Genomic DNA, 14,955 nt, shown 5'->3' with positions numbered 1-14,955 from the left:
AGCTCCAATGCCATAGATTCCTTCCCATATATGAGGGACATCGGCAGGCTTCAACAATTTGTTAGGTGCAAATTAGGTTTTCAAGGACCTTATCATTGTTCAATCTAGGGAGTCAAAGAATGTCAAGTTTGCCTTTTGTTTTGTCAAATTTTTTTATATTTTTTAAGGTTTGAAGTTGCTAGGTCTAGGAGCTAGCTGAACTTATCAGGCACTTCATGTCAAGTCTAAACCTTTCATCAAGTTTGACAAGCTCAAAAACCTAAAAATCAGCCATCAAATCATCAAATTTCAACATTTATATCCAAGGGCCATCCGAGGTTTTTCGCAATGTCAAAATATTTTGTACAAGCCATACAGACCCATACATGGTTGTATGATACAAAGTATATGATAAGGAAAAAATGTACTTCGTCCCTCCAAATAGAATATTGCTATAAAAAACAACAAGTTCTCAAGGTTTTCATCATTGTGGTCAAGTGTTGACATAAATGGTACTTTGCTTGATAGTTAAGCACGTTTTGTTAGCATTTTTTTACTAATAAAAATCGTTTTAAAAAATTATTTAAATTATATATCACCTCATTCCTCTAAACACAATATTTCTATGAAAAAAAAACACATTCTCAAGTCAATATCAGGAATTGTCTTTTGTTCATATGATTGAATGCTGATGTAAATGGCACTTTGTTCGATGGTTGAGTATGTTTAGTCAAAGCTTCCCTGATAGTAGTTGGTAAGCTATGAGCTCTGGTTATAATCATGACCATTCACCAAAGAACAAATCTAACCAACCGAGGGAACAAGACTATTGCCACCTTTCAATCACCCAAAACCCTTAACATTACCATTACATCAACTCTAGTCAAATGTTATACCAAGTGTGAGTTGTTTAAGAACCTAGGTGCCTAATCTCAAACCCCTAGTACCTCAAAGGAAGTTTGTTTCTCCTTTTGCATGACTTGTGCATATGATATCATCTTTTTGATACAAAGTACTGCTAGAAAGTTGGTTCCATCTACTTCTAGTGTTGCAGGCCATTTTCCATAAAGTTGCTATTTGATTGCAATGATTGTTGTTTGAAGTAAGTTCTTCATTTTTGGCTCCCTAACTAATTATTTATTTCCATAATCTGCTCATCCTAATAAAGGTCTCTAATTGTATTGAGGGTTTTTGTTTTCGTTATATTTTGGAGATTATTTTGAGTGACTCATGTATAGGGTTTGCAAATTCAAATATTGTGGGAGTAATGAACATTGTTATGTATGGTATCCTCATGTCTCACATTATTCAATTAAACTCCTACTAGAGTGTGCATTTGGTCCACCATATGGTACCATTTTGAAATGTCAAGCTGATCCTCCACCTATAGAGACAATTGTTGTACCTTCATTGGTTAAGATTCTTCTTTCTATCAAGTGCAATAATCCATCTTACATTAGTGTTGCATTGAGTACTTCCAATGATTCATTGCAAAAGGTATCTAGTTATCTTCTTGACTGGGATTCCTATCTATCAAACATTGCTTCATTATTTGTAGTCTCAAATTTCAGATTTATATCTACTATTTGATAACAATCATGACATAATTGTTGTCAATCATCTACCTTTGGAGCTTGTTCAATCTCATTTTCCATTTGTTCCTTGTTTGTAACATGATAAATTCTAGTAGGGGACCTACTCACATGACTTAAGTTTCCTTAGGTCCTAGGTGTTGTTTCTAGAAGCCTTAGTTGTCTAGGCAGGACATACCTTATCTTTATGACTTTTATTTACTTTGAGTTAGACATTTAATTTTTGGGTCATTGTGATAGTTCATATTGCATCTCATATTACCTTAATAAGTGAGACATCTCATTGTATATTTCAAATTCAATCAATCAAAAATTCATACAAGTTATTAGTGGCATTCTCTCTTGTGTAAGTTGCTTTGGTGTTTCAAGTATTCTTGGGGTGCAGAGGAATTATCATTCAACTCCTACATTTTAACAAATCAACCACTCTCGTAAGGTCCCCTTTTTGGATCACTTTATACTTTGTCCTAAATTCACAAATTCAATTGAAATGAGAAACACGATATAGGTAGAGATATAACCCTAACCTAGAAACAACATAAGCCTAAACATGTAACCAAATTTGATAATATAATATAATCATACTATTGCAATAAATCCATTTTTACAATTAGAGAGAGAAATACTTAAAGCACATAATTTTCATGGGCTCAACTATAACAAAGACTGATATAGGAAAGACATGATGAGGTGCCCTAATTGTCCCCAACCCTAAGCCCAAGAGTGGACTCTTGTCCTCCCTTGGCCTCATGATCATAACTATAATCATGTGTTGTTGTTCCTAACAGAATCTATACATCGTTCCCCTCCATCATGCTATCGTTCTCTCCTATTATGATTGAGGGTCCCAAAGTTACTTCCATAACCAAACCGTATAGGCTTAGAGGGAAGATTGCAATAGGGTGCCCTTAACGCAACCCTAGGCCCATGAGTGTAATCTTTGTACCCCTTGGCCTCGTGCAGTCCTTAATCGATCTCATGAGGTGGCATACCTAGTGAGTCCTCATCAAAATTGTCAAAAGTTTGCATACATTTACATTGCATATGTATATTCTTAGTGTATAGATATATTAGACAAAAGTTTGCAAGAAGATGCCCATGTTCATATCTATTCAAATATGCATACCATAGTGTCGAAGGTATTATTACAACTCAATACCTCTTCTAGTGGATCAATAGACTTATCCAAAGATATATTGTCTTCTACTACTAATTATTGATAATTCAACTATAAAATTACTTTTGTTTCTTCCTTCGATGATTCTTTTTGCTGCTTCCTTTTGTATTTCTCCTTAGTTTTTCGCTGATTATCTCTACTTCGTATCTTTTATATCTATGTTGCCTTGTTTTTGGATCTCTTACTATTCGATCACGTTTCATACATGTTAGGCAATACCTTCTTATATTGGCCTTATTCTATTAGTTGCTCGAGTGAGGTTAATAGTGTAAGGTTTGAGTTTTTTTTCATTCCCCTTTAATGATGTTCTTTAATAAATATATCTATCTTGGAGGTTAAAGAGTTGTGTCTCTTCCTGGGTAGAGTCTCTTCTTGGGTCAAGTCTCTTAATGGATCATATCTCTTTATTTCAAGGGTGGTATCTCTTTGTTTATGATCATTGCTTTTGAGGATATTAATCATTCTAAGAACACAATAGTAGTTGGCCCTATTGATTAAAATATTCTATTGGCCACAGTAAACAATACTTTGGGTTGGGCTAAAGTTACCTTTCTTCAGTATTAAGTGAACCTATTACCATTCTTCAAATACAATGATCGATGTCCCCATTAGGGTTGAATACTTAGGGGATCAAAGTATCTATTAGGAGGTACGCCAAGAAATTATTAATCGCTACAATATATAAATATTAATGATTTTTTTTTATGATCAGAGTTATTTGATTGTATGTTCTTCTTGCAACTAGGGCTTCACACAAGAGATGTGGCAATTTCCCAATCAAATGATATTTTAGAACTAAACTAATGTGTGTCATCCTCTTTATCATTTCGAGGACCCATATCATCATTTCCTCAATCTAAAATTTCCATAAACCAAATGCAAATTAACTTTGCATCTTGGCCATTCATTTAAACAAAACACCCCTGGCCACCTATTTCTAGCTACCAATTCTTAAACCCAACTTTGAACTCCACTTCATCAAATCCAAAATGAAACTAATAATCAATCTTAGCCATTAAAACATTAGCTTAAACCTAGCCATCCGTCTCCAACTTCCTTCTATCCAAGTTCAAACTATTGATCTATCTCCAACTACAATTTTTTAAATAACAATTTAAGACTCCACCTCATCAATCCAAAATGAAACAATGCTCAATCCTAGGAATCAAATCACTTAAACTAAAATCCTGGCCACCCATCTCCAACTATCTTCAATCCAGATTTGAAATTAACTTTAATCCTCACCATCCATATAATCAAGTCAATCTTACATCAATCAACCACCTACAGTTAATTCTCTTCACTCTTGGTTTTAAATGTAAACATCCTCTTATAAAATCTTAGCCTCCATTATCACAAATTCTACCCCTCCATTGCAAACAATCTCTCCTTGCAACTCTTTAAGTTTATGTCATCTGCAAACATTTGCATAGGTGAAAATTTTCGAGGATGCGTTGTCACATTGGAGACTTAACGTACAACTCAACATAACACAACACCAACATCACTTAGGAGGCATAAAAACTTTCATCGAATATATAATGCTCTTCTATGTTTACATTGGCTTTGTGTATGTTTCGTTTACATTATAATCTAAGGTTGAAGGAGAGCATTCAGCTTGCACTTGCATTATTAGTTTTGACTTCCCCTCCTATACTCAATTACTAATATTTCAATGCCACAAATATTATGCCCATGTGTTTCTCTTCCTATTTCAATAAAAAGCCCTCAAGCTCCATCTCAAAATGAAATTAATAATAATCAATCCTAGCCATCAAAACAATTAGCTTAAACCTAGCCATCCGTCTCCAACTACCTTCTATCCAAATTCAAACTAGTGATCTATCTCCAACTACAAACTTCTAAATAACAAGACTCCACCTCATCAATCCAAAATGAAACATTACTCAATCTTAGGAATCAAATCACTTAGACTAAAATCCTAGCCACCCATCTCCAACTATCTACAATCCAAATTTAAAATATATTTTAATCCTTGCTATCTATCTAATCAAGTCAATCTTATCCCTACATCAACCAACCACCAGAACTTAATTCTCTCTTCCATCTCAATTTTAAATTTAAAAAATCCTCTTACATTATCCTAGCCTCCAATGCAAACAAATCTTACCCCTCCATTCAAACAATCTCTACTTGCAACTCTTTAAGTTCATGCCATCCTCAAACATTTGTAGAGGTGAAAATTTCCAAGGATATGTTGTCACATTGGAGACCTCAACTCAACACCCCACAACATCAACATATCACTTAGGAGGCATAAAAAACTTTTATGGAAGATCTAATGCTCTTCTATGTTTGCATTGGTTTTGTTTACGTTTCATTTACATTATAATCTAAGGTTGAAGGAGAGCATTTAGCTTGCACTTGCATTATTAGTTTTAATTTCCCCGTCTACACTTAATTAGTAATTCTTCAGTGCCACAAATATTGTGCTTATGCATTTCTCTTCCTATTTCATAAAAGGGCAAAAAGATCCATGATTCCATCTTCGTAAAGTGCAATTTTCCTAGCAACACTAGATCAGAAAAACCCATTATTCCTACTTCGTGAAAAGCCTAGCAATTTCAACCTACCGACCCTCAATAATTACTTTCTTCCAGGTTGGATGGGCATTTGACTTCATCACAACTACAATGCCAACTAGCACTTCTACTCTAGTTATAAACTAAATTCTTGCAATCAACTAGTTAGAGCAATATCCTCCATTCTTGTTGCCTCAATCAAAATGACAAGTAGGAGGTATTTTCCACAGCAAGTCACATTGTGATATTGCTATCAATATTCAACTAGGTAGCTTTTCAAGTCAAACTTATTGACCCACCCATGTTTCATGAACTAGTCATATACTTTAGTTGTCTAGCTAATTAAACCAAAATATTCCACATTTGTTTCATCCTAAAGGCATTAATTTTATTGATATTATTGACCAGCACTAATGCTTTATATGTCTAAACCAACTTCTTACAAACAACAGGACCAAATGTTCACTATAGAACTACTACACTGACAATTCAATCTATAGAGAGAACGTAATATACCAAATGATTGTAGATGAAGAACATTGATTGCTTTCTTCTAAGATAGTGCGTATACAATGAAAATGTAAACCAAGGAGGATTGTGTGTGTAATTAAACTACTGATATGACTATGAGTAGCACAAATTAAGTGTCCAATGGTCACTAATTAATACACAACCATCATAAACAATTCTCAACAATTACATATAAGCTAACAAGTAATTAATACAAAGTCAATTATAACCAAAGCAACAAAATATAACAAGTGCAATTTATACAAAAATATAATGCTGAATTTGCAATGCTAATCCTACCCCTTTTAGCTTTTTAGAGTTTGATACATTATTTTCTAGGAGAAATCCCATGGAGCACTACTATCCATCCTTTACCAAAGAATTATTCAATGTAGTGTTTTATTCAACCAATAATGCGATTATTATATCAACTTTCTTATTAATGCATTAAACTTCGGACTGAAAACAATTTTTTATTTTTATTTTAAGCATTTATTTCTAATGCATTCAATGTAATGAGTTGGAAGTTTAGGAGGTTTTCCATATCAAGAGAATACATTCCCAAATAAAAGATGCACAACCCATTAAAGCACTTACTTGACACAAATCAATACAGAAAAAGAGAATCTATTTCCAAGCCATTAAAATTGTCATTGGAAGAAATTATCAATTTGGCACTTGATTTTGAAACAACACAACAAGTATTCAATACTGTAAATTTGAAATGGGACAGAGCTGTTAGAAATAGGGAACACTGAGAGGACGGGGGGGGATTGAAAAGCAAACATAATAGTAACACAATGCAACTCATAACACCATTATTTGTTAGCTAAGGAAGCCCTGGCCAAGAGAAAACCCCGATGGGGATGGTACCCACAAAATGACCCACTAATCAAAAGTATCTTGTGAAATATATTGACCCTGTTAGGAGTCCATTACATCTGTATCGTGTATTTGTCCTCGTTAGAGGACTAAGCCTTGTTAGAAGCCTCAATCCTGTTAGGAGTTAGTATTACAATTACAAAAGTAGCAAGCTGAGCCCACTGCTCAAACATGCATATACAATAGGTACAATCTTTACACAAAAGGTATAGATACAAAATCCTTTCTAACTGAGTTGATATCTTCAATATATGATTTGTCCTTTGTAGCTCTCTTCACAAAAACTGATCTTGCAAATGTACAATGTCGTACTATCATCAGGTTTGCATCAATATTGATCATACAAAGTGCGCATCACAACATGATAACATTACATTACAACACCAATCTTCTATCAAACAAAATGTGTCTTCCTTTATACCTAATTGCTTGACCAGTTGGCCTTCAATACCTTGCATGCTTTCCAAAACATAAAATTTCTTTTTGCTAAGTGAGGGTTAACAGCTACGATGTCGTCCCAACCTTGTTAAGTCAAACAAAAACAATCCCTTAACCAAAATGCCTTTAATCTATTATCTTCTATGTTCTACCTGTATAACCTTTACCTGTAAAACTTGCCATAACTCTATCCATATAGCGAATATTCTTAAGCACTCTTAGACACATGCTTATTACAATATGTTCTTCCTTCCCTCAACTGTGTATAACCTCAATTGCTTCCAATAAACCACGCTAAAGCAAAATGTATGACTGTTCACTGTTTTCCTGAATTATACTTAGACAATTTTCTACGTCCAAGTATCAAAAAATTAATATAATGTTTTGCCTTCTTCTTAGCCAATATATGTTGTCATAAATGACAACCCCATATCATCCTTACATATCCTCCTAGCCAAACTGCCAACAAGAGCAAGCTCATTGTGAGCGGAGCCATCATTGTTGGAATCTTGGCTATGCAATTGCAAAGCACACAAAAACTAGAGTTGACGAAAAACCTCAAGTAGATGCAATGCCAGATTATATAGAGAAGAGCTAAGATAAGTCCTAAATTTATATTTGAACACTATCTCAAATGTATACATCTTGAACAGTCTCAACTCTCCTTTCAAGAAAATAATTTTTTTACAAAAGCTACATATTAATCTAGCAATAAGCCAATAGAGAGATCATTGTCCGCTATGAACATCTATATCTTCTAGGAATAGCCCATACAGAAATGTCTTCCGTTAGAAAAGCTAACATTCTTTCCTAACATTTACTTTTTTCATCATCCTTGAATTCAACAACATTAAGTACTGGGTTCATGAATAATTATACAAAGATCTTGAACATCATATTAATAAAACATATAAAAGATTCATTTTTTTCCTCTAAATTATAACATAACTTCAAAGCGTGGTTTGCCCTAATTTTTTACATGATGCTTCATTGCTTATTATTCTCTTTGAGCACCCTGATTTGTTATTCGCATATCATCCACTTCAACTTATAATGCATTCAAATGTGACGACATCCTGAGTATAATAGGCAACGTCACTTTGTGGTGAGATCAAGCATATACTTTGCATCATGTCCCACTAGTAACATTTTTTCATCTGAATCCTCCTCTGTATTTTGTCTGCCCACTCATGTGAGGTTTGACTAAGAAATCTAGTTTCCAAAATGTTAAACCTTCATCTACTCTGTATGATGTCTCAGTGGTGTCGAAATTTCAATCTGCATGCTTCTCTACATTTTGTATGACCATTAACGCAGTATCTAACTACATGAGTTTTGGATTCAAAGATTTGGCCCTTCATCCTACTTTTATGGTATCAATAGATGCCTGACAAATAGATGCCAGTCATGTTGACTCCATAGTGCTTTCAACAGGTTATAGAGAATTTGTTTCAATTAGACAATTTTAAAAGCAACATTATGCATGAAGAAAAGTGGATCATGTCCAGTCCTGACTTCATGAGTACAAACCATCTAAAAGCCAAACACTGTAATATGTTTATTCAATTTAGTGCAATCCTAGTTTTAAAGTCAATAGAAGTTGATACTTAAGATAATCAATTGAACCTCACTTTTTCATACTATGGGGTCATGAAGTTGATACACTCTGAGAAATTTTTCCATCTATACAGAAACAATTGCCTTCCCTTGCGCTCAAGATTGATGCATAAGCAAGTTTTTCAGTGTCAGCTTCCTGTGCGCCCACCCTCATCTCAACTTATCAACTCTGCTCCCTTTGGCGTGTGGTACCAAGTGGCAATTTCACCCCCCTTTTAGTCATTTTAGATCTGTGAGGCCTCCAAGGGACTTTTTTCAGCATCAACCTTCTTCTTCGAGGACCTCTCAGAGGCAGCCTATAGTTTGTCCTGGTTCCATGAATTACACTTCTGTTTGGTGATTTTTCTTGGCAACTCCAGTGACTTAGGGGGCTGGGGTTTTCCGCTGGGGTTTTCCATTTTGGAACCCTCCGCCCTTTCTTTCCCACTGGTTCTGGCTGTGAGGCTCTTTTTGTTTCTTGTTGCTTCAGCATTGTTTTTTCTTCAGGTACCTTTTGGTGCTCTTGCTGTGGGTAGGACCCATGTGTTTTGTTCAGCGGTCCCTTTGACCTCTTTTGTGGTCACTTGTTGGACATTAATAAATTTATCTTATCTTATCTAATACATTTTGATACTTAATCATAAATTTGACTTCTTAATTTAGTCTTTAAACAAAATGTGTCTACCTTTATACCTAAATGTGTCCTTTGTAGCTCTCTTCACAAAAACTGATCTTGCAAATGTACAATGTCCTACTATCATCAGGTTTGCATCAATACTGATCATACAAAGTGCACATCACAACATGATAACATTACATTACAACACCAATCTTCTATCAAACAAAATGTGTCTTCCTTTATACTTAATCATAAATTTGACTTCTTAATTTAGTCTTTATACCTAACTGCCTAACGCCTCCACTGCCAAGTGTTCAGCATGGCAAATGTAATCTACAACCAATAAACTTATATTTGATCCAACATAAATTCCAGCCATCATCACAATATTAGCATGCTTCCATCCAAAATTGTATGCATACCAATGATCATTTCTCCACTGTAAAGTTGTGTATTATCTAAATGCATATTAACACAGCCCTTTGTGTTGTTTCAATCAATATTAACAGATTTTTTTTTGACCCTCAATAAGTAATAGAAAGCAATATTTTATATTACATGATGAAAAATAACACAGCTAGACAATTCTGAATTGCTTCAAAATCTCATGCTGAAGAGTTGCCTTTGAATCCCCATACAATGCAGGAATGTCAAACTGTTAACGTTTAAAAGTTAAAACCAATTGCAATAGCCATTATTTTACTCCCATCCAATAATTTATTAGTACAACTGGACTACGTGACCTTGAATGCTAGCATTGCTTGTTTGCTCATTAGCTTCATTCTTTACAACATGTAATTACAATAGTGCATTGAACAATTCTGACATGTATTACACTATATGATTGGTGTTTAGTGTCTATAAGTTGAGCAACGTAATAAGCAAATGCTTCCAGTTCCAAGTAAGTTAATCTTCAAATTTGAGAAATGCAAAGCAATGTCAGAATTACATTTAACCATTTAGACACTTTGCTCCTTAAGTTTAATTTTCATTATGATTAGTGTTTACTATACATGCAATATGTTTCCCCCAGTACTCCATTGAATACATTGTTTGCAGCTAATTAAACGTGACCATGAATATATTCTTTGTCCTGACTCTGTATATTTGTATTTCATGTATTGCTGATAACAACTCAAACATTTCAGATTTTCATACATACAAGTTATGGCTGGGTTATAGGATCTATAATAGGATACTAGTCTAAGTCTTGTCCTATCTTTAGCAAAACAAAATACAGTTATTTGTTTAAACCATTTAAATACATGTATTCTCACAAGTGTAAAGGTTCCCTCTACATAGAAGCCTTGATTTTTTAATTAAAAAAACAATGGAAAAATGCAAGACTGAAAATAACTCTGTGAAATAAATTGCAAGTGGATATGTAGCTCTTGATTGGATGTGCAATGCAAGGAAATATTGAATATTCTTATACTGGATTATGAATATTGACCCAACTTACAATCCTCTTTAATGAATGTCTTGTTCAATTCTATGGAAATCATAGAGCACTATATGCAATGCTTAAGAAAGCATTAAAAAGTACATAAAATAAATATACAAGAGCAACATCAAAGCAACATGTTCAAAGAACAGGCTACCTTGAAAAACCTGGGCTCATCCAGTCACACTGTCTACAAACATTTTATACAGTGAATCTCAAAAGTGACGAATGGATTATTAAGTTAAAAAGGGATAATGTAATGAATGTGTGACAGAACAATAAGATCCAACAATTCTTCATATTGACAAGCCATATTGACTTGCACAGTAATTCTTCAATTCTACATTGTGATCTTATCACTAAATGGAAACAACATGCATAAATATACATATTCAGATCTTTTCATAGTTTCCTAATATAGTTCATTGTGTAAGTGTATCATTTAAGTGAACAAACTTCAGGCTTTTAACAATAATAATCAAGGAATCAACTTCTGCTATCAATGAATCATATCATTTATTTTAAATGTTGGTTTAAGCACCAATGCTACAGCTAAATTGGGCAACCAAAAATACTTATAAATTGTCAATGAATAGAAAAAGAACAAACTACAAATTACTGATAGAGAAGTCAGTGCTCATATATTCAAAACAAGTTCCATTCAGAAAGGTTTATCTTCATAAGGTTTATCTTCATTCTCAAGATAAAATTAAAAACCACAAAAAATCTGAGAATTTGGTGTCAACATTCTTATTCTATGTTTGAACTATGCTTCACTTGAGTCGGCATATTCATCCTCCGACACTCCTTTCCCTGGGCAAAATTTTGAAGATGATAACAAAATAGTAACGCTTTGTTAGTCAATGTACAACGTTAAAAACAAACATTTAGTTTGAGGAAGTCAGCCATGTAGTTTTGGACGGAACTAAGCTGCATCACAGCTCTTCTACTACATTTGTGATCATTAACTAAACATCTTAACACACAATGCAATCTTCAGATAATACAACAATTCATTTGATCCATGCCTCAGGTGTCCTACACAAAAATAAACATTCCTGCATGCCATTCCCAATATAGTCATCCAATAAGATCCCTCCTGCCTTAAATGATTTTGAAGACCTTACAATGTCACATCAAATATTCTTAGAACAAAAGATTCTTTAAGGTGGCTATTCGGCTAGCACATAATGAATTTTCATTAGCCAGGACATCAAAAGATTGAGAATCCTAATGAAAGCAACATATTGGAACCTCAGCATAATGGAATTCAAAAGAGTTTACATGCTCAAAATAATGGGAGATGTTAACTCTCGAGATGATGCATATCACGATTCTTATTATAAAGCCTATTAATAGCATAATGAAAACAAAACAAGCTTTACAGAAGCGTTGATGCATCTAGCAATGTGTATGACGCAAAAAATAGGGAAGTGTATGATTTATTTTAATTTCTAAAAGAAATACAGTTTTAGGTGACTTATTACTGTTACTTAATGTGTCTACTAGAAAGCCGCATGCATTAGAAGAAAAATTATGAAAATACTATTTTTCTAAATTATTTATATTGTATCATTGTTGGGTATCTTTGCAAGTGATCATTAATATTGATATATCTTAGCCATTTTTTTGATAGACTCCTCAAATATCTCTGAGATTATCATCCTGAAATTTTAAATTATCACCCTTGAATTTTTAAAACTAGTGAAACCTCTTAAAAGCAAGGTTGCACGGGTACGTGGGTACGGGAACGGGTACGGGTACGCATATTTTTCAAAATAGGGGACGGGGGTACGTGCGTATGCCTATTTTTTCTATATAATTAATATTTTATATAAAATATAAAAATCAAAATATATGTCATGAGTCATGACATTGAACATTCAAAACAAGAAATTTGAAATATATATATATGCTATTGCTGAATGTTTAATGTTTAAAGTATTTTTCATAATAGGGGACGGAGGTACTTGGGTATGTCAAACTTATTTAAAAATTATACCTTTATATTTATAAAACATCTGAAATTATGAGTCATGACAATGGTTTTTCAAAACGAGAACAGTGATAAAGTTTGCAAATGTAATGTATTGTTTTCAGTTTCAGATTTGCTATATGTTTGAAATAATAATACATGATAAATGCTTAGATGCATAACAAAGAAGGCAGACTTTAAACATGAACAAGAGGATCCTAAATCATATAACAATGACATATTGCAAATGATAAACTTATGACTCGAACAGTGATAAAGTTTATTGTTAATGAGTGTCAAAGTTTCAAACTGATTTGGTATTGAATTACGTTTGATAAACAACAAGCTAATACAAAAATAAAAAACCAAAAAAAAAATCAGAATCTTAATCAAGGTCCTTAGCTATGATGCTCTCCACCGAGTACCCGGTACATGGGATACGTGTACCTAGTACTTGGGTACGTGGGTACTCGGTGGGTACGAGTACCAGGGGTGTGGGTACGAGTACCCATGCAACCTTGCTTAAAAGTAATGTTGAATGTTCCATATGCACAAACATTTATAATCCTGTCAGCCAACTAGTTCATTGAATGGCACTACTAAAACAAACATTAACATGTATTGCTTGCCTGATTGTGCCCATTGGCCATCCAATAGGAGCTATACATGTTGGTACTAGTTCTATGTGAAAACAAATTATAGTAAAACCTTTGAATTTCTAAAATTGGCTTGATCTCAGTAAAAGTTAGATTTATAGTACAGTATATGAAAGCCAACCAAAATTGTATTAACTTGGCCCACAATATAAGTCACTTCAGTCAGTTCCTCTATAATCATCCTTGGTTCTAAACCTGCTTGAGAAACCTATTGCAAGGTGTTCTCAATGTCAACATAAAGCATTTTCCTGAATCTTGGAAACACTTTTCCATAGCCAGAGGAAATTAGCTAAATAGTGATCAAATTTCACAATATTTAACTGTTGGCACAAGCTTGACATAACACATAGCCAAACCATCGTGAATTCTTCCTTAATTTGTACTTAAATTTCTAGCAGACCATAAAGTCCAAACAACAAAGAACAAATCAGCCAACCTTACTCATGTAGCTTCATCCAAGTCCCAGGATCTACCTTACTCGTACACCTTGTTTTATACACCCGTCCAACAACTTAGAATGCCAAGTATCCTGTTTCTCCAATTAAACTTCTTATTTATTCATTTATATTCTTACTGTTTACACAATGATTACATGGATCATTAACTTCAGAAAGAATAAAGTCGTCACACAGAAAATGTTGTTTGGATCCTAGTTTTTGGCACCCCAAATTGTCTCTTACGAGCACTGTTTAGTCAAGCAATATACAAAGCAGCAGCCCATGTCCTAATGACCAGAATAAGTTTTCTTAAATTCACTGAAGCAGCTGTCAATGTTCTAATATTAAGGACTTAGGGACAAGCAACAACCTGTAATGAAATACCATCATCATAAAATCTTGGTTTGTCTGAAACAGCAATCAGAAATAACTAGGAACATCATCTTGTAAACACACATGGCTGTAGCCCACAGGGTAGCATGGGAACTCCCTAATCATAGAAACAAGGCACCTGACAGGAAATGTCTAGCATTTTCAACAAATTTAATACGTTCACCTTTGCTCAACAAAAAGTACTAAAGGTTGATTTTTTCAAATGCATATTTTGAAAATAGATAGAAAATTCATAGTACATAAAACTCAACATGCCACCTCATAACCCAAAAATATAATTTTCAAAGCAAGTAGCTTAAACTATGTCTAGACTAAATGGTGCTAGTATACTACATCAACAATATCAAGTTTCAACCTAAGGTGCAAAAGGAGACGGGAAAGAACATACAACCTCCTGGACCTGACGAAGGTCTAACAGTAGTTGTCTGTGGTTGTAGAGGAACAGAATGTGTAGCTGCAGATGTTGTATCAGTCTTCATCAAATTTGTACTTGCATTCAACAATGTTGGTCCAGAGCAACTTAGAGCAGAACATGCATCCATAAAACTCTCAGAAAGGAGAACCAAGTGTTGTGGGTATTTCATATTTTCCATTACTGAATCTGTTGCTGATGGATTTTGCTTGCCCTGCACAAGATATATAATATAAATGTGGAGAACAAAAGGAGTTACATCAACAGAGACTAGAGAATTACATATACTGTGATGTCCCCAA

The 14,955-nt window shown here is 33.9% G+C and overlaps 1 protein-coding gene across 2 annotated transcripts in view; it reads right to left on the bottom strand.

Moving 5' to 3' along the window:
• The window catches only part of PFT1 (phytochrome and flowering time regulatory protein (PFT1)), a 107,561-nt gene that overhangs the window by 79,025 nt on the left and 13,581 nt on the right, over window positions 1–14,955 (bottom strand). Inside the window, exon 7 of one of the 2 annotated variants that reach the window (XM_089797434.1) lies at window positions 14,633–14,867. In XM_089797434.1, the coding sequence (XP_089653560.1) occupies window positions 14,633–14,867 (235 nt within the window). Of the gene's footprint in view, window positions 1–14,629; window positions 14,868–14,955 lie in introns of both variants that reach the window. The other variant, XM_089797433.1, reaches the window with a different exon arrangement.

This window comes from Cupressus sempervirens, chromosome 8, assembly GCF_028749045.1.
Source record: "Cupressus sempervirens isolate cs-2001-9-10 chromosome 8, ASM2874904v1, whole genome shotgun sequence".
Lineage (NCBI taxonomy): Eukaryota > Viridiplantae > Streptophyta > Pinopsida > Cupressales > Cupressaceae > Cupressus > Cupressus sempervirens.
Note: the sequence above shows the minus strand (reverse complement) of the source record. Positions and strands in the feature narration are given on the sequence as shown.